General features: G+C 33.7%; 1 protein-coding gene across 1 annotated transcript in view; it reads right to left on the bottom strand.

The window, feature by feature from the left end:
* Window positions 1-21,591, bottom strand: part of LOC149799223 (uncharacterized) — a 132,826-nt gene that overhangs the window by 2,666 nt on the left and 108,569 nt on the right. Inside the window, exons 22-33 of the mRNA XM_089958168.1 lie at window positions 20,984-21,090; window positions 20,637-20,718; window positions 18,292-18,459; window positions 16,840-16,926; window positions 14,713-14,807; window positions 13,835-13,942; window positions 12,524-12,584; window positions 11,554-11,658; window positions 10,697-10,761; window positions 7,926-7,997; window positions 7,375-7,549; window positions 432-1,659 (exon numbers count right to left, since the gene is read on the bottom strand). Coding sequence (XP_089814294.1) covers window positions 432-1,659; window positions 7,375-7,549; window positions 7,926-7,997; window positions 10,697-10,761; window positions 11,554-11,658; window positions 12,524-12,584; window positions 13,835-13,942; window positions 14,713-14,807; window positions 16,840-16,926; window positions 18,292-18,459; window positions 20,637-20,718; window positions 20,984-21,090 — 2,353 coding nt within the window. The remainder of the gene's footprint in view (window positions 1-431; window positions 1,660-7,374; window positions 7,550-7,925; window positions 7,998-10,696; window positions 10,762-11,553; window positions 11,659-12,523; window positions 12,585-13,834; window positions 13,943-14,712; window positions 14,808-16,839; window positions 16,927-18,291; window positions 18,460-20,636; window positions 20,719-20,983; window positions 21,091-21,591) is intronic.

Genomic DNA, 21,591 nt, shown 5'->3' with positions numbered 1-21,591 from the left:
TGACTGATTCTTGAATGCATGTATAGACTTAGTATCTTTCATAGGATGTGCTTGGCAGCACTACGCTGGTTAGTCTACTGTATAACTGGCATGAAGTGGGTTCTTTGGTCTTGTGGCCGTAAGCTGGGCATCATATATAGGAAGTGCTTAGCAGTACTATGTAAGTCATGGAACTGTTGAGGTTCATTTTCTAGTGGCTGATAATGTATGATTAATTGTGCTTATAGCCCATTGTGATCAGAATTCTATGGCCGAATCCGGTCATGAAGGAACATGGCCATCTTAACTGGAATGATGTTATCCAGTTCTTGAGGTTGAGACAGGATACAGGATTTTGTTCTGCAAAATTGGTCCATAATTCTGATATGCAAGATTGTAGCTGAGGCTGTTGTTGCCCTCAATCTCACTCACCTGTGTCCTGCTTTAAGAACTTATGAGTGTCCATGCAGAGTAACCCGCTATGATAAATATCTGTAAAAGGATGGCCTGCACAGATGCAGAGTAACCCACTATGATAAATATCTGTAAAAGGATGGCCTGCACAGATGCAGAGTAACCCACTATGATAAATATCTGTAAAAGGGTGGCCTGCACAGATTCAGAATAACCCACTATGATAAATATCTGTAAAAGGGTGGCCTGCACAGATGCAGAGTAACCCACTATGATAAATATCTGTAAAAGGGTGGCCTGCACATATGCAGAGTAACCCACTATGATTAATATCTGTAAAAGGGTGGCCTGCACAGATGCAGAGTAACCCACTATGATAAATATCTGTAAAAGGATGGCCTGCACAGATGTAGAATAACCCACTATGATAAATATCTGTAAAAGGGTGGCCTGCACAGATGCCGAGTAACCCACTATGATTAATATCTGTAAAAGGGTGGCCTGCACAGATGCAGAGTAACCCACTATGATAAATATCTGTAAAAGGGTGGCCTGCACAGATGCAGAGTAACCCACTATGATAAATATCTGTAAAAGGATGGCCTGCACAGATGCAGAATAACCCACTATGATAAATATCTGTAAAAGGGTGGCCTGCACAGATGCAGAGTAACCCACTATGATTAATATCTGTAAAAGGGTGGCCTGCACAGATGCAGAGTAATCCACTATGATAAATATCTGTAAAAGGATGGCCTGCACAGATGCAGAGTAACCCACTATGATTAATATCTGCAAAAGGGTGGCCTGCACAGATGCAGAGTAACCCACTATGATAAATATCTGCAAAAGGGTGGCCTGCACAGATGCAGAGTAACCCCCTATGATTAATATCTGTAAAAGGGTGGCCTGCACAGATGCAAAGTAACCTACTATGATAAATATCTGTAAAAGGATGGCCTGCACAGATGCAGAGTAACCCCCTATGATAAATATCTGTAAAAGGATGGCCTGCACAGATGCAGAGTAACCCACTATGATTAATATCTGTAAAAGGATGGCCTGCACAGATGCAGAGTAACCCACTATGATAAATATCTGTAAAAGGGTGGCCTGCACAGATGCAGAGTAACCCACTATGATTAATATCTGTAAAAGGGTGGCCTGCACAGATGCAAAGTAACCTACTATGATAAATATCTGTAAAAGGGTGGCCTGCACAGATGCAGAGTAACCCACTATGATAAATATCTGTAAAAGGGTGGCCTGCACAGATGTAGAATTAGAGCATCACTGTCAATATTTATGAAGTGAACACTAATTAATTAATTGTAGTAGAAAGTAACATATAGGAAGGTGAATTTTGACAGCCTATAAAACCACAGAAGTGTTGCTTGTACAGTAAAACCTGTTATGTATGACCTCTGCTATGAATGGCCACATGTCATTTTCAACCAAAACCGTAAAGCAAAGATTGATTTTATTATATAAATGCTCTGTCATGAGTGACTACTTGCTGAACGCGACCAACTACTGCAATGTCTTGACAAAACATGCACCTTGACAATGTTATGAATGACTGCATTGCACAAATAGGGATAAACTCCAGTGACCTGTATTTAATTCCTGTAACAATGACCACTTATACCGATTTTTAAAAAAAAGCTGGCGACTGATATCTGAAAATATAGTGGTTTATAGTTTCTCTTGTAAACCAGACTAAAGTAAATGTAGATTATTCCCGCACTTAGCCTGGTTTCTGGCCGTACTGCAGCTTATATGCATGAGTAAACCCAGTATAAACGACTGAATCACAGGAACATAGACATCTCTGACCTATATGTAATCATTAGTAACAAAGACTGCTTGATTAGAAATGATTGTTCTGATCAAAAACAAACATAAAAAGAAAAAAAGAAGGATTCTAGCTACTGGCGATAGATATTACAGTCCATAAACCAGGTTAATGTACATGTCACAAATATTTTGTTGCTTAAGTTCCAAAATTAATGTATTGGTCACATATATTTTTACTTTTAGAGTTAAACCATGTTGCCTGGGGGTGAATAAGGTATTTGCCTATTAAACCAGCATGAGAGAAATGTGTACAGGATTTGATTGATAGTGTTAAAGACTTGTGATGTTTGTTTTTTTTTCACCTGATGTTACAGCGACTACATCTCAATCATCAAGCCGTTGTCCATTCAAGTTGGTGAAACCGGATTCCACACTTTGTTTATCGAGTTAATCCCTGTAACTATGTCTTCTTTGAATTAAGCTGCTTACTTTTGCCTCTGAGTGAATGACTATGTTTCTGGATGAGATAATTGGTTTTTTTGTTTAATTAATTGTTATATATGCAATGCACATGTATAGACTGTTCACATTTTCCCAAAGCCCAGTCAAAACTGTATTTACAGTAGATATTACAACTGAGCACTAATAATGTTAGAACCTGGTACCTTAATAATAATGGAAGAACCTCCAACTAAAAAGCAACAAATTTTAACACTGGAGAAAATAATTATTGTAACTGAAAGAAGTGAAAAATAGCAGACCACTTGCAAAATAGTGTCAGTAAAACGAATTTTGGGTGTTATAAGGAAAAAGGAGTAAATCAGAAACAATTTCATAAACTAATGCATGTACATATGATCTTCATGTTTAATTATAGAAGAATATCTTTATTGCTATATAATTTTGTTTTCAGATCAATATTTTAGCAAGAACTTAGACTAAAGTATATGTACAATAGAATATATGTACAGTGATTGTGGATATTTTTCTTTAAACTGTTCTGAAATTGGACCTATGAAACTGGTCTTTTTGTACAAACCTATTATGAGACCACCTGTCATGGGAAACCATTATTTTCTTGGCAGCAGGGACAGTCTCTTATAACAGGTTTTACTGTAGTAACTACATGTACAAAGAGGAAGGAAAATAATCAGTTCTAAAAACAGGTAAGCTGCAGGAAGTCCAGTTTTTGACTGCCTATACAGGTAAAATCACTGATATGTCGCTTATTGTAACATTATGGATGCTACTGAGTAAAACTTATCAGTAATTATCTTACCACAGGGAAGCTATACAGTAACATAAATGAGTCTTTTGTATTACACACAAAAACCTGCACATAAAAAAGGCACTGAAGCATCATTATTGATACTCATGGAGTAGACACAACAATATCCATTAGGAGAAAAAGTTACCATGACATTCTATATCAGGCAAAATCTGTAAACTGTGACTGTCTTTATCACCAATTAATGTTGATTACATGAATTTATAATGGTCAATGGATGTGAGGAGACTGGTGTAGATGGGTGGTAATTCAAGCCCCTCATTCTTGTTCAATGTTGGCCTCCACTGTCGTATTTTGATCACCTCCTTCACCTTCTTTTTACATATGTTGTCCTCTGATGCGATCACCTTGGTTTGATTGGGGACAATGGTCATGTGATCAACATTAGCTGCTGATGAAGGCAGTGTAATATTCCCAAAAATTTCAAACTCATAAGATAGTTACACTCTGAGTATGGGAAATTATTCATGATCATGAACTGTTCTGAGCAAGAAAGCAACCTTTTCAGTGGTATCCTTGATGAAAGATTTGAATTATGACACAATTTTATTACAGGGCCCAATGTGCCAATCAAATTTCGTTTAATAACCATTCATGTAAAGCAAGAAAACCAGATGTGTAAACAGTTAATGAAAGCTTACAAGACAAGAGCTACAATATTTCTACAGGCTTATGTCATGACAAGCACTTAAAGGACGAATGGCTGAATAAAACTGTATACTGCACAGAGTATATTTCCATATGCACAACCTGAAACTAATTTGCAGGAGTTCTCACACAGCACCACTTTTCAAGTGCATGAATATACAAATTTTGTGCAAATCATGCAATCGTTCACCACGGTCAAATAAACAACTATGAATTAGACAATAAGAAAAGATAAGATAGAAACTGAACTCAGTGATTCCTGGCTCAGCAGAAAGTACACAGCAATATTAAATAAGTTTTCTGTATCACACACCAGACACACACTTATTGATGCAGTAATAGTAAGGGGACTTCACCATGACTTATGCAGGTATGTAAAGGAGCCTAAATGTGTGAAGAATGTGATAACAAAGAAAGTTAGGAAATTTGTTGTCGGCAATAGGAGGAACAGAAAAGTTTGAAATTTATAGGGAATACATCCCTTTGAAGATTCTCTATATTGTTTTGAGGTAGAAAACTTCCAATCTGCTTGACTGTATGGATTTTGCAAGGCCCCTCTGTCTTTAGAGAGTGTATTACTTGGCACAAGCGTAACTAGTAGCTGGCAATTTCATGGGATTTGGTACCTAGTATCAAGGGAAGATCACTCTAACTAACTACCACCTAGGTGAACAGATAACCTTTAGCTTTTTAGCTAAAATGTTTTAAACTCAGATGGCTGGATTTGTGAGGTAACAGTAGTTCTCCTATGGTAATATGATTGGGAAACACATCTGAGGAAGAAATCCCCAAAATGAATTAAAAGAATGACAAGTAGATATTAAGCAATTTGTGGCCAATGATTTAAACAGAGATAACATAATGAATGTCATATTAGAAAAAAGAAAATAACAAACAACTTGCACTGGATTGGACCCATATTTTTTTAACTTACTGGATAACTTGAAAAATGCTTCCTTGTAAACAAATGAAATGTCAAATGTGCCCATTATAAAATGTTCTGCCTCCATCCCCATCATGGACTTAAGAAATATTGCACAATCATCATTAATTTATTGGCAGTAGAAATTTAAAATGTGTTATGTATCTCTTCATAACTTATGGGCACATACAAACCTCCACTTTGAGTATGGAGTGTTTGAAACACTCGATGTTCCCCTATAATACTTATAGGTAATACTGCTTTGAACTGAGAAGTTTTAAAAATTTTAATGAGGAAGTCATATTCCTAATTACCATCATGACTACTGTAATGGGGCTAGAATAACACAAGATCACATGTAAAAGGAAAATGCAATATATGTGTTCCAAATCCCTGACAAGGTTATATTAAAAAAATGAGAGGCACTTCTTTATACTACAAAATATGCCCAATAACCAAAGCCTGTATCTACTGTAAACAGTCTAGGTTTACATGGCTTCAAGATTAAAGCTTGTGTTATTCCTATGAATACTGCTGTGAGTGATCACATTAGGTATGGTGAGTTTGTGTGCAATTCCTATGAGCATTGCTGTGAGAGAGCATATTAGGCTAATTTGCATAGGTAAAGTGGATGAAGTGGACCAACCCAAATAATTTGGAGCTCAGTAAAATCCAATATGCATACTGAAGAAACACATAAATGTTTTAGACATCTTTACAAACAATTATTGGCTACTTTGCACTCAGCAGCATTGTTTCTTTGAAGAAGGATTTTATTCTATACATAAAATGCAAACCATGATTACTTTGGTGGTTGGAAATGGAAAGCCAATAGTGTGGAAGAGATTTGTCTCTTAAGGAAAATATTGAAATAATGCTGTGATGCAGGGGAAGACAAACCTTCTGTAAAGCAAGCAAAGACTAGCACAATTAAATTTCCGAAATCCTGGTTGATGGTTGGACTTGTGGAATAATGTATATGATAACCATTGACACAGCAATACCATTCTGCATCAATGCAAATGCACAAAGAACCCTTTCAATACTAAGAAAAATTCAACAAGAAGTTTAAGAGTACCATTCAGTTCCTACTCAATGTAGTGATGAAAAGTAATGATGCTGCATCACCTTTCAAATGAACTATTAAGAATAGCAAAGTTAGAAAATACAAATTAATGCTCTATCCCACAGTCCAATGAATTAAAAACAAGCACCTTTTTGTATTTGTATATTTAATGTCTATATGGTTGTGAATATGTGTGTGTACATGTGATTACATGTTGATACATGACAATGCTGAGTCTACCAGCTGCTTTTTTAATTATTTGGAAGTGTATTAAGGAATCTTCTTTTGTTCCATTATCTGCATTTTCAGTTGTCACTGTTGGCATGAATGAGTAGATAAAACATATTTAATTGTACAGCTTCACTTATTTGGGTCACAAGAAACATATTTAATTGTACAGCATCACTTATTTGGGTCATAAGAAACATATTTAATTGTACAGCATCACTTATTTGGGTCACAAGAAACATATTTAATTGTACAGCATCACTTATTTGGGTCATAAGAAACATATTTAATTGTACAGCATCACTTATTTGGGTCACAAGAAACATATTTAATTGTACAGCATCACTTATTTGGGTCACAAGAAACATATTTAATTGTACAGCATCACTTATTTGGGTCACAAGAAACATATTTAATTGTACAGCATCACTTATTTGGGTCACAAGAAACATATTTAATTGTACAGCATCACTTATTTGGGTCATAAGAAACATATTTAATTGTACAGCATCACTTATTTGGGTCATAAGAAACATATTTAATTGTACAGCATCACTTATTTGGGTCATAAGAAACATATTTAATTGTACAGCATCACTTATTTGGGTCACAAGAAACATATTTAATTGTACAGCATCACTTATTTGGGTCATAAGAAACATATTTAATTGTACAGCATCACTTATTTGGGTCACAAGAAACATATTTAATTGTACAGCATCACTTATTTGGGTCATAAGAAACATATTTAATTGTACAGCATCACTTATTTGGGTCATAAGAAACATATTTAATTGTACAGCATCACTTATTTGGGTCATAAGAAACATATTTAATTGTACAGCATCACTTATTTGGGTCATAAGAAACATATTTAATTGTACAGCATCACTTATTTGGGTCATAAGAACTTTTCCCCCCACCTCTGCAACCCAAAATATGCTTATTGAGTCCCAAAATCATCTGGAATGTTGGCAGGTATATTCTAGATGCACTTAATCACTACTAAAGCAAATATATCAATCTGATAACCATACCCAATTCATTTGTTGCCTTCTGTCTCAATTCTTTTATCTTAAGTTCCCCCATCTTATATCCACATGCTTGCCCTGGCCAGGTGGTATATCGGTCAATATCTATCACAGCAGCTTCCCTTGTGATACCAGTGTAGTTTAGAACATACTCTATTGCACGGTCTCGGTCCCAGCTTCAATAAAATACATACTTTGAGATGACAACATTTGTATATGTAATTCCCATGTTCACATATACATACACACAGGCAGACACACACATGCTCACACACACACACACACACACACACACACACACACACACACACATATATATATACTATGCATTTGAGTAGGTATGAACAAAAGTAAGTAGTTAGGTTGGTAAGTAAGGAAAGTATGCATTTTTTTTTTGGAATCCTTCTTTCACTTTCAACACACCCATTCACCATCGATTTCAACTATCTATCATATATTTAGCACATTTTACCATGGTAAGAGATTTTAATTTTGTAACTAATAACAGTTAAGGTAAATAGTAAGAGAAATATTAGAGCATAAGCAACATACCCGAAGTAGTGTAATCCCGTGTCAACAACAAGTCTGCAAGCCCGAATTATTTCATCACTATATCGTCCCATTCTAAAAAATACAAATATACGAGAGTGTTCAATTTTGGATAATGAAATATAACTGGGAAATTATTACCATTCTGAGATGTTCTCAAACTCAATAAAAGTAACGCAGGATGTATATATTTTATGTAGATAGTAGCTGTAGAATACATACATTAATTCTCAGAATTAAATTCTGCAACCAGAGCCATCACTCGTAATATCTAAAATAATTTCATCCTACAATGGCAGAATCTTAAATCCATTTAGATTTGTTGTAATCAACTGGAAGAGTGAAGTCTAATATTGCATCATAATTTAGAATTTCATACACACAATGACCTTATCTGGACTTTGGTATATTTTGCAATGGGTACATTTTTACAATGGGCACATTTTACAATGGGCACATTATACATTGGGTACATATTACAATGGGTATATTTTACAATGGGTACATGTTACAATGGGTACATTTTACACTGGGTACATTTTACAATGGATTTTTTTATACAATGGATACATTTTACAATGGGCATATTTTACAATGGGTACATTTTACAATGGGTACACTTTACACTGGGTACAATGGGTATATTTTACAATGGGTACACATTACACTGGGTACATTTTACAATGGATGCTTTTCACAATGGGTACATTTTATAATGGCTACTATTTACAATGGGTAAATTTTACAATGGGTACATTTTACAATGGGTACATGTTACATTGGGTACATTTTACAATGGGTACATTTTATAATGGGTACATTCTACAATGGGTAAATGTTACAATGGGTATATTTTACAATGGGTACATTTTACAATGCTTTTTATTCCAATCCTAATCAGCCAGGACATGATAACAGTTACAGTACTCAGATAATCTGTGGATGCACTGACTGGGAATCAGAATATTCTAGTAAATATTATAACTGAAATTCTGTTTACCATCAATTTGAATCAACTGTAGCAGTGGCTGTCATTTGTCATATGTGAAACTAGCAATCCCAGGTGACCCTTGCTGTGCATTTGTTTAGTAAAGTGCTGTGAAGCCTACAAATACCAGTAAATATCACCAATTACACATGCAGTGTTACCAATAATCATCAAGTTACTGCTTATAACACTACACTTGAAAACATCATTACTAAAAATTCTGACAATTGCTGCAGTCACAATTAACAATGTCACAATGCCTGTAAGTGTCTCAGGTGACAATCAGTGGCAAATGTGAAATCCAAATACAAAATCTTAGAAAATGTGCTGCCCCTTACAGTTGAAATACAGATGGTGTCAGTCCATTAGTATGTTTCAAAAGCTTTTGTTTGCAATTACAAAAGACATGAATATTTGCCACAACAATGTTGAAAGAAAATCTTGCAGGATATATATGCTTAGACAGAAAAGTAAAGAAAGAGATTTATCCTTGGTATATATCCAACAGGGAAAGTCCACACATAGATCAATACATGGATTGAGAAAACACAGACCACAGACAGACAGACAAAGGGCAAAACTGATTTCAAAATGTCAGCAAAAAGGAATGATGTGATGCAAACTCCTAAAGCAGAGAAAAGGAAACTTTTTAGTAAATTATATTTCTCCAGGAATACTGACCTGATCAAATTAACATTAGGACTGTAAGTATGCTACCTCCCTAATCCTGCCCTAGGACAAAAATAAATCTTTGCTGTCTACAATATATACCCACAGGGCAGTAACTTTTTCATTACCTCCCCTCTGGATCAACCCATGCTAGGGATCAGGACAGATTACATTTTTGGAAACAGGGTGAGAGATATTGGTCTATTCAGGTCAAAGTCAGCTACTAGGTCTGATAAATCCTTATCATGACTGATATCTCCTATATCAATGTGTCAGATGGAGGTTTAACCTTCGATGGAAACTGGTACGATCCTCGTAGAGCATGGAGAAACTTTTTGTGGCCAGTTGTGGAATTAAGGCATTGAAAAGGGACAATAGTATTAACTACTGTTCATTATTCCCTGAAAACATCACTTTTTCTCATAAGCCCTCCAAGTGGAGGGTTCCACCACATAACTGAAGGTCTGAATTCTTTTGATCACAGTGCCATCCTAAGTGTGAAGGACAAGATGGTCTGGGCAGGGATGGAACAACTGCAACTTAGGTAGTTTGAGAAGATGAATTTAGTCACAATCTTTCAGGGTAGGTATACCACTAGCTCAAGTAGATTGTTGCTATGAACTTTTCCCATCTGAGAGTGGCTATCAGAATTATCATGCAATTTTGATCCCTTATTTTCTGTATTAATTTTGCTACTAAATTGAGATGGTTAAGCAATGGTCCATAGCAACTCCCAACTGACTATGTATCCATGACTAAAGTGAATGGGTCTCAGACTGGTGGAACAAAGGTATGCAGCTTGTGGTGCCACCTTGTCATAGACAGGTCAATCATCAGACATCCCCAAATCTCACAAATCTTATGAAAAACCAGTTGATGAAGGGATCATTCCATATGAAAAACTTGACTCTGACTGCACAGATATGTTGGCCAGAACATTGAGTCTGCTGAGAAATTAGCAGGAACTGTACAATGGAAGAGAACAAATGAGTAAGTTAAACTTGAGTCAGTGGTAACCCACATATAATGATAAGTATTAACTGAAAGCTTGTTATGGAAAGCCAACAAATTGTTTAAGAAACAAAACAAAACTTTTCTTTAAAACTGGATAGCTTACAATTCAAAGTCATCTCTGTATATGCCCATTTCTTCTCCCAGATATTCAGAATATAAGGCCCATCCCTAGGAAAAACAAGAGGTAACAAGGTAAGGCAAGATAAAATATATCACTTTCAATGGGAGAAAGAAAGGACATTATGTGCTTTTTACACTTAATATATTCAATTTGGTATCAAATATCATTATATTTTGACTGATTATTGCTGTAACTTGCAGTGTGGTAAGAATGAGATAAACAATCAAATAGGGCAAGAAAGAAAGGTACATTGATACATACGTACATAGATACACACACACACACACACACACACACACAACACACATATCTGCAAGTCATGGTCACAAATCAATGGATATTAAAACTGACTTTCAATACAGCCATAGCTAGTATTAGTACCTGGCAATAGTTTTTAAAATAAGATTAAAAAAAGTTTATTATGAAATCATCTCAGTAAATTCAAAGATGTTTTTAGGAAAAAATGTTTAAAGAAGTCTTCTGGCTTAATAGTAGATTTCAATTTTCTAAAACAATAACTTGTGTTGTCTCATTCTGCTAGTTAACTCAAAAGCTTTCCACTGGCTTTTTCTCCAGGATCCAAAAATAAAATATAGATCTTTGATCTTTAGGCCAGTTTTACATTTGCAATATACAGTAATTTCTAAAAGCACATGATGATATTATAATACACACAGCACAATCTCATCCTATAAAATGCATGACATCTATTAAAACTGTATTTGAGGAAAACAATAAGAATGATCCCTTCTACATCATGATATCCAGTGTCAACTCTAGTTTGAATTATCATTTTTTTATATTTCAGTTTGATTATAATGCATTGTACTTTTATTTACCTCTGAATATGAATTGAAAAATGGAAAGTAGAAAGGTGCACTGATGGCTCTCCAGTTCAAGTGCTTCCTAAAGGGAGGCAAATCAGACACTAGGCTGTAGCTCTCCTGTTCAGAAATAAAGATAAAACTGTTATACATAGTCCAATACAATCACCCATATAAATATATTTAAAATTTATTTTTTTAGACTTATCATTATAATTATAACTTGCTGATGCATTATTTGGTTATTTCTGAGTGACTATCTGATAACTGTGCAAAGTGTGTTACAGTTCCCTTATCTTTAACTTGTACATGCTCAACTGTCTATGACCTTGGACCAAAAATTGTGTGAAACCAATTAAATGTATTTAAAATACTCTCTCTTGATAAGCTGATAAAAAGGAAAGTAATTATAATGCAACATTCTTCCTGAAAATAAATGTTACATTGAAAAATGAAATTACATAGTAAACTTGCTATTGTATCAAAATAAGATTATTAACCAGTCTCACATTTTATAAAGTATAACACTAAGAGAAACTCTAGACTTTAATGCTAGTCATCAGCATCCTACAATCCCTAGTCTGATAAATTACCAGCATCCCACAGTCCCTAGTCTGATAAATTACCAGCATTACATAGTGAATTTAGGTTGTATTGTATTATTAATGCTTTGGATTGTGTTTCTGTTACAACCATTACACTGCATTTCAAGCAATGAGATGCACTGCAAAATACCCACTGTTATTCAAACTAACGTTACAATTATCATCAAATGTTGTGGCTTGACTGTTACAACTATCACTGTTTATTGTGTGACATGATACAATCCTTATCAAACATAAATATTGTACCCTATAAAAGGAAGACCATGTTTCATATCTTTACATTACTGTAATGATGAAATGTTTTACCGCTTTGTTCATGTCACTACCATTACATTTAACTACATGAATGGCACATTAAATCAATAAACATTAGCACTTACTGCCAAATGATGGCCAGGAACAGTCTCATGTAACGTCATGGAAACCATTGTAAATGTTGGACTTCAATTGAAAAAGCACAAATTAAGTTCAATAGAGATCAAATAAATGTAAATTGCAGTCTTTTATTTTTGCAACTTTTGGAGTTGAGTCTAATATTATGACAGTTAAACCCTGTGGAAATTAAGAGAGCTAAAACAGTTCCTTTTCAAATTAGCAACATTATGAAAAACATGTCATAATTGTAAATACACACAAATTTTGCACAGCAGAAATTTCCCATTTTATCAACACATACATTCATCAGTAAGACAACAAGAGTACTGTGAATGGCACATTCACTCTGTATTTTATCATCATCTATGTAGCCACTAGTAATGTATGGTTGACTCTGGGAATTACTGACCAATGAGTCTCAATAAACTTAACCTCTGGTCAAGGTAATGTAGCCTTAAACACTACTAACCATCATCTCTGACTTTTCGATCCTATCTTCTTTATTATCATGACAACATGCCATACAAAATGTTTGGTCAGGGTACTTACTTTAGAACAAAACTTATCAATGAAATCTTACTTTTCTTTGTCATAATGACCTTGACCCTTTAGCCATACTGACCCCTTCATACTTTATGTGCAAGTATTCTAAAGCTATTTGGAAGAAAGAAAAAATTCTTCTTTCAGTCAGTGACCTTGACCTTTTACATTTCTCACACCCTCCTTCCAAAAGGCTTTTCTTTAAACCAGTTTGCAAGTCATCCCCAAACTTTGGTGAAGGTACAAGTTTGAAAACTGAATTTGACTTTTCTTTCAGAGAGGGTGACCTCTGACCTTCATAACCCAAACTGTTTTTCATAACTCCAACTACAAGGTATCTATAAAGTTTAATGTGCTGAAACCATTTTTTATTCTTTCAATCATGCTAACATAACTTTTGATCCTGACAGGAGGAATAGTGAAACTCTTTCTTTCAGTCATGTGATATGACTTTCTGTTCAGGAGGAATATCCATAACAAGATTCTCAAGGTGGCTGCCATGGAGGCCACCTTGGATGTCAGATAGGCACAATTCCAATTTAGGACTAACTAGACATCATTTGAAGAATTTCAGTGCAATCTGTTCTGGAGGAGAAATGATAATAAAGTTTTCAAGATGTGTGAATATTTGATAAAGGAATGGAGACCCTTCTCAAAATATTATTACTGCAAATTTATTACATCTGAAAACTGTGAAATTCACGAGTGCAAAACTTGGGTAAATAGTCATTCTCTGTTTAAGATGTTATTTATAAAAACAAAGAAATAAAACTTACTTATCTTCAGGTCTTCTAACATTGGCATAAAAAGTACCCGGTCTCATCCCATCCTTAGATCCTGGTTCATACTCACCTCTTACACCATCCTGTGAGGAATACTTAACACTGCAATCAGGTATTTTCAAATCAAAATGCACATATATAAAAGAATATAGGACAACAATATACAAATATGTATGACTTTTTCAAAATTTTGCAAGTATGTTATCTCAGCACATATCAGTTGAAATAAAGCAAACAAAGCAGAAATAACCACAATATTCCTTGATATTGCTTCTGATCTCATTACTTAAATGTTCATTCATTTCACAAGTAAAACTTGACACATAATAACTAAGCATTCATATAAGTGGTTGCATTAGATGGTATCAGTCATCTAATTATCATGATTGTATTATTGATCACAGTTGTTCACTTGCCATTGGCATCCATCATGTATCATGTAACAGCTAAGAAAAGGCTAGGTTTTCTGTGAGTAACAGACTGTTACATCAAAAACATATTGGCTGAACTGGATTATCCCAACATATCCCCGTTGCGAACAAAATTAATTAAAACTCTGATAGTTTGCAGCTGATTATAAAGGTGCCAATTAAAACTTGATGTAGCAATAAATTAACAATTAATCATGCCATTGATTTCAATAGATATTTCAAGATAAAATAAACCATGTATAATATTCTTTGTCTGTAAGGATGGTCTGAAATAAAAACTGTTAATCACTGCAAATACAATCTTAAATTAAATTAAGAAATGATATATTACTTGAGCATCCCAGAGAACATAAATAGCTAAACAAATAAATGAGAGATTATAAAACAAGATTTTTGTTTTTCAATCACTGAATATTGGCATCATTTTGTAGTAATACTTACACTATCGGTAAGTTTGGAAGATTTTTGAAGTATTTTGGAAGTTCTGGCATGATGCGCTGAAATATGATGTCCCTATATCTCTGGAGAGCAGCTTCCTGAAATGATTTTCTTTCTTTAAAAATGTATCATGTCTGAAGGATAACAAAAGTAAAATTGTATAGATGTGCATTATGACAATAAAGGTAGTTTGATCACTTACCCAATTAGTATAACTGGTGGCCATTAGTTAGATTATCAGTTCATGAATAGATGACTGGAAAAACCATTATATACAAGCTAATTATTGTAAGTTGGAGAACATCTATCTACCTTTCTATCTAAATGCATTATCTACCTATCTATCTATATACATACTTTATCTATCTATATAAGTATTTTAGTTATCTACCTATCTACATACATAAAACATCTACCTATCTATAACAGGTGTGTGTGTAGCTGACCATTTTTGGTCATACACAAGAAGAGCAAACAACAAAAAAAGTGGTTGTATATATTCAATGTAAACCTTGGTCATGAAATTATGCAGTGAGTTTTCTCATACCAAAGTTGACTGCAATACTAATAAATCATTACAATAATTGGTTTGAAAGCCTTATTTTCTTTTGGTCAAAATTTTTGTCTACAGCTGTATATCTGCATATAGGCAGCTGTACACCTACACATATATACATTATCTATCTACCTATCCATCTAACTATATACTTAATCTGTCTACCTGTCTACACAATACATAGTCTATATCAACCTATCTATCTACTTACATACATCATCTATCTACCTATCTACACACATACATTATCCATGTATCTACCTTTCTACATACATCATTTATCTACCTATCTACATACATACATTATCATTGTATCTACCTTTCTACATACATTATCTATCTACCTATCTACACATGTATATTATCAATGTATCTACCTTTCTACATACATCATCTATCTACCTATCTACAGATACACATTATCTATGTATCTACCTTTCTAAATAAATCATCTATCTACCTATCTACAAACATACAGTATCTATGTATCTACCTTTCTACATACATTATCTATGTTTCTACCTTTCTACAAACATTATCTATGTATCTACCTTTCTACATACATTATCATACATTATCCATGTATCTACCTTTCTACATTCTACATACATTATGTATGTATCTATCTTTCTACATACATTATCTGGGGCCCTGAGTGGCCGAGTGGTCTAAAGCGTTCTCCGTTATGGATCACTACCATCTCACCTCTGTCTGCGTCAGTTCGAGTCTCGGATTCAGTCAATGTGGGTATGTAAGAAAGCTTGCCAGTAGCTTCTTGTAAGTCAGTGGTTCTTTGCGGGGTTTTCCCTGGTTCTACCTCCACCATTAATACTGGCCACCATGTATAGCCTATCGTAAACTGAAATATGGCATTAAACCCCACAACAACAACAAATCTACACACGTACATTATCGATGTACCAACCTATTAACATGCATACATACATTATTCATTTACTTATCTACATACCTACATTATATATCTACCTATATATCTTCATACATACATGATCTATCTACCAATATATATATATATATATATATATATATATATATATATATATATATATATATATATATATATATATATTAACATACAATATCTATCTACCTATCAATCTATGGACCACTCCTCTGGTCTAAGTGGTTAGAGCATTTGCTCCTCATGCAGTTGGTTGTTGGTTCAAACCATGGCCGAATCATATCAAACACCTATAAAAATGGTACAAACAGTTGCTTCGCTTGGTGCTCAGCATTAAGAGGTTAGTGTTAGGACTGGTGAGCCTGGTGTCTGGATAATGTGACTGGGTGGGACATCATGCTACATGTCTGCGGCATGATGCCCCAGAACTAGACATCACTATAAAGTGCCGTACTGCAGACATCATAGAAATAAGACTCAAATTTTTAAAGCTACATTAAAAATCCAAAACACACATCTATTTACATACATACATTATTTACATTACATATTTAGTACAGAGGCAGTATGTTATATATATATAACTTACTGGAGTTATTTTTGTGTGAATATAAAAGTCATTATCAATTACTATTTTGAAAATGTTACATACTGGATCTGTCATCAGAAAATCTGGGTTCCTCTTCAGTGTAGTGAAGCAATCCTGCACATTTCCACTGAATCCAAGTTTACTCATTACCTTGAATAAGACAAAATGTCTGCAGTTATGTAAAGACATGTAATCAAAAGGTTTGTCAGTGAATGACAGTATACTGGATAAACAAACATAAAGGTGATATCTAATGATAGAGGAATCTAGACCTTGCAAAACAACCAGCTGTGTCTATATTATTGCATACCCTTACATATTTGATCTGGTTTTCAATACAAACTTTGTATGACTCTCAATTGGTTTTTTATTGCTATCATGCTCTAAAGAAGTCAATATCTGGAAATCATACAAGACGGACTACGTAATAAATAAAAAAAATACATTTGTGAGAGGTTTCAAGTCAAGAAATGCACTTGTTTAATACAGCATGTGAATACATTTTGGCATCATGGATTCAATATATTAATATGCTACATCAAACTCATTCTTTCAACCAGCTAGGAACAAAACATGCAAGTTTGTGTAAGATAAATTTGTCAACATTTACATTATTTTCATCTAATAAACAGCACATACCAAAGTAATTAAATAAAATACAAGTTTTCACAGTCATACTAGTTAATGTAAATATACAAGTTTTCACTTCATACTAATTAACATAAATAAGTTTTCACAGTTATACTAGTTAATGTAAATATACAAGTTTTCACTTCATACTAATTAACATAAACAAGTTTTCGCAGTTATACTAGTTATTGTAAATATACAAGTTTTCACTTCATACTAATTAACATAAATAAGTTTCACAGTTATGCTAGTTAATGTAAATATACAAGTTTTCACTTCATACTAATTAACATAAATAAGTTTTCACAGTTATACTAGTTAATGTAAATATACAAGTTTTCACTTCATACTAATTAACATAAATAAGTTTTCAATTATACTAGTTAATGTAAATATACAAGTTTTCACTTCATACTAATCAACATAAATAAATAAGTTTTCAGTCATACTAGTCAACAAATAAACAAGTCTTCAATCATACTAGTCAGCATAAAGCACAAGTCTTCAGTCATACCAGTCAACATAAAACAAGTCTTCACAGTCATACTAGTCAATGTAAATAAACAAGTCTTCACAGTCATACTAGTCTAGTCAACATAAATAAACAAGTTTTCATGGTCATACTAGTCAACATAAATAAACAAGTCTTCACAGGCATGCTAGTCAACATAAATACACAAGAATATACAATCTTTAAAAAAATTCAAAACTTCCAGCATTATACATCTTTCTTGCCGATGTGTCTTCAAAGCTGAAAATATGACAAAACTGCTTTCTTGGTTTTTTTTTATTAGCATCATGAAAGGAAAAATATCATCCACTGAAAACATAGCACAGAAATATTCAGTGATTATGAGTAAACATGCCCCCAATATCATTACCGACCTTTAACATTTCTTGATGGATGCGGTCGACTTCATCCAAACCTTTTTGGTGGACCTCTTCTGGGGTGACATTAAGGGAGGTATGCCACCGTAGCGTATCTCTGTAATTCTGTACCCCATTCTCCCATCCATGTATTCCACAGATCTTCCTTGTATAGGGCATATATAGCTAAAATTAGTAAATGACTGACTTCACTGGATGTTCCTGAAATTCCTTCAGCTATAACTCCTACAACTTGTCATTAAAGAAATTACTCATTAAGGAATTTACAATTAGTTCCAGTCAAATGACCAGTAATTCTTCTCAATAACTAGATCTGAAAGCAACATATGATCAAGTCATCACAATTTGTAAAGGACGGAGAAGACATTTTAATCATAATGCATCTGAGGTTGAATTTTATTAACTGTGAATCGCATCTCTTAAGTATCCTATTTTTCAACCAAATGACAGAATCTAAACAAAGCAGTAGTCAGTCTAGTATGGGTTTGAAAAGTGTAAAGCTGTAGTCAATTATTATTGGGTTCATAAAGTGCAAAGCAGTTGTCAATGTGGTATATGTGTTCATAAAGTGCAAAGTAGTAGTCAATCTAGTATTGTGTCCATAAAGCGCAGAGCTGCAGGAGAAAGTCTAGTAATGAATTTATGAAGTACAAAGCAGTAGTCAATCAAGCAATGGGTTCAAACAGTGCACAGCAGTAGTCAATGTAGTATTGGGTTCATGAAGTACAAATCAGTAGTCAATCATGTAATGGGTTTGACAAGTACAAAGCAGTAGTCGATCTAGTATTGGGTTTGTCAAGTGCAAAGCAATAGTCAATCTAGTAATAGGCTTGTCAAGTGCAAAGCATCAGTATATCTACTAATGGGTTCATGAAGTGCAAAGCTGACCATACTGTTGTTACAATTCTTTGAGTGTATATAATTAAGCTGGTGGGATCATTCTATTTTTAAATGAAAAGGTTAATACAGTGTAACATGTTTAGGCTTTTTTAAACAGTAACAAGAAAAAAGTGAAGACAACAAGCTGTGTAAAATTTAACAAATAATTTATTTCCCTAGAAAAACATGATAAAAATGAGAAAAAGAACTGGTTTTATGAATCAAATCCAAAAACAATCCAAGATTTAAAAAATAGAAGTCAGAGTAATAAAAATGAGTTTGAACCCCAGTGAAATCTAAAATGGAAGTGATGACATATGCTGTGGTCAGCATCGTCCTGATGTGTCAACATTTCTTTGCTAAATTACAGAAAATAATATTCCAGTCTTTGTATTCTGTGTAATTTTGATAACTGTCCTTGTCCAAGAATTATTTAGAGCACAAGTACTTTCAGGGAAAAATAATCTTGTAGAATCCAAATAATTTGAAGAAAAATAAAAAATTCAACTCAAACTGGTCACAACATAAAACACTTTGACTTCTCAAGTGTTAAAGTAAGAATAATAATTATTTCTCAATACATCAATAATAAATTTAGCTACGGCGCAAAACAGCTGCCCAGATGTTGGTTAGTCCACTGGGAAACCCTAATTTGATACATGTTATCTGTCACATATTCCAAGTATGTCCTTGACTAAAACCAATGATTTTTACTCTGGGAGAGAACAAAAAAATAAAAAAAGTTGTTTTCAAGAACCCTATACTAGTTTCTGAATCAAAGTCAGCATTAGATACAAAGTTTCTATTATCAGAGTTTACAAAAGACTGAACTGAATTTCTGGAAAATGTCAAATCCAGTAAATAAAATTATATTACAATAACATGTAATGGAATTTAAAAAATAAAACTAACAAACAAACAATTTAATTAAATCAAATAAAAATTAAATCAAATATACATGATAATAGTATCTGACTATTTCATCAGAATTTTACAGTGATTTCTTTTTGAAAAAGTCCGAAATTCAGTCTTTAATGTCATACTAATCAAGAAAATTACATGTTGCCAATATGTGATTCAGATGAAAGTTTAGATGAAGACAACTTTTCTGATATTAACAATTTTATGTTAAGATTTTGTTTTCTCTGTTATAAAGCCTAACATTTGTAGAAATTATTACCATGGTGGTATTCTGAGAGACAGCCACACTGAGCAAACACAGATAAGTCCTTCATATTTGTAAACAACTCCGCAAGCACTTTGGCTGCTAGATGAACCTACAGTTTAGATGGAGATATCTTAAATGTGCAAATGGACCATGCTGGAAAACTTAAATAGAATTCAGACATCAGAATTAATGGTTCTCAGAAACTACTTATTACAGAACCCTTTTAAGCTTCATTTTATTCAATTGGGGAAATTACATTTTAAACTCAGTACATTACCACGTTCATTTTACTCACATTTTCTATGAATGACTTGGCCTCTTTCAATTTTAGAATCAACTTCTTAATCGCTGCCTTTGTACGCTCTGTCATAATTTGCCTGTAATGAAGGTTATGGTTCATTCAAGCTGACTGTCAGATATTTTGTCAGCAGTATGTGATTATTTTCCTTAATTTTTTTAAAAATTTCATACAAAAATAATGATATTATAAAGAAATATTAAAGTACTGAAAATCATTCAATAATATTTTCACTGTTAAATAAATTTGTCAGTAAAAATGTGTCACAAACATTAACTGAAATGATGAAAGATAATAACACTGAAAAGTATCATGGTTTAGGATTTATAATAAACCTTTCTTACAGACTGTCACCCAGGACAATAGATGCTTTGTCCTCCAGAAATGGTTCCAGTAAGGGAAATGAAGATTCATTTGCAGTTAGTTCATCTATCATGCCTGGAATCCGATTCTGAAATTAATAAATGTAGAAAAGGCCAAATGACATTCTGTACATGTAAAATGAGTACAGTATCATGCATGAAGTGGAAGCTATCCCAAGATAATACAGAAAACTTACTTTATTAATATGATTATAGCAATGTGTGGGGATGCCTTCATGACCTATGCAGCTATGTACCAAAGGTGCCTAAGTGTGTGAAAATGGCAAAGTAATAACATCAGAAAGTTATAAACTTTGTTGAAGCATACTTACCATTGAAGATGAAACTTCTTGTTTTAAGGCAGAAAGTTTCCAAGCTGCTTTTATGAATTTTGCAAGGCATCACTGTCTGCAGAGAATATTCTACTCAGATTGAGTAGAAGTCATAACTTATGATTTCACAGGATTGGTGCTAATCCTGGTATCATGGGGAGATCACTCTTTATAAATGACACCTAGATGGGCAGATAACTTTTAGCCTTTTAGCAAAAACATTTTAATCTGGGAAGGCTGGATTTGCTAGGTAGTAGT

This window comes from Sinohyriopsis cumingii, chromosome 5 (assembly GCF_028554795.1).
Source record: "Sinohyriopsis cumingii isolate HCF-2022 chromosome 5, ASM2855479v2, whole genome shotgun sequence".
NCBI classification, from domain to species: Eukaryota; Metazoa; Mollusca; class Bivalvia; order Unionida; family Unionidae; genus Sinohyriopsis; species Sinohyriopsis cumingii.
Note: the sequence above shows the minus strand (reverse complement) of the source record. Positions and strands in the feature narration are given on the sequence as shown.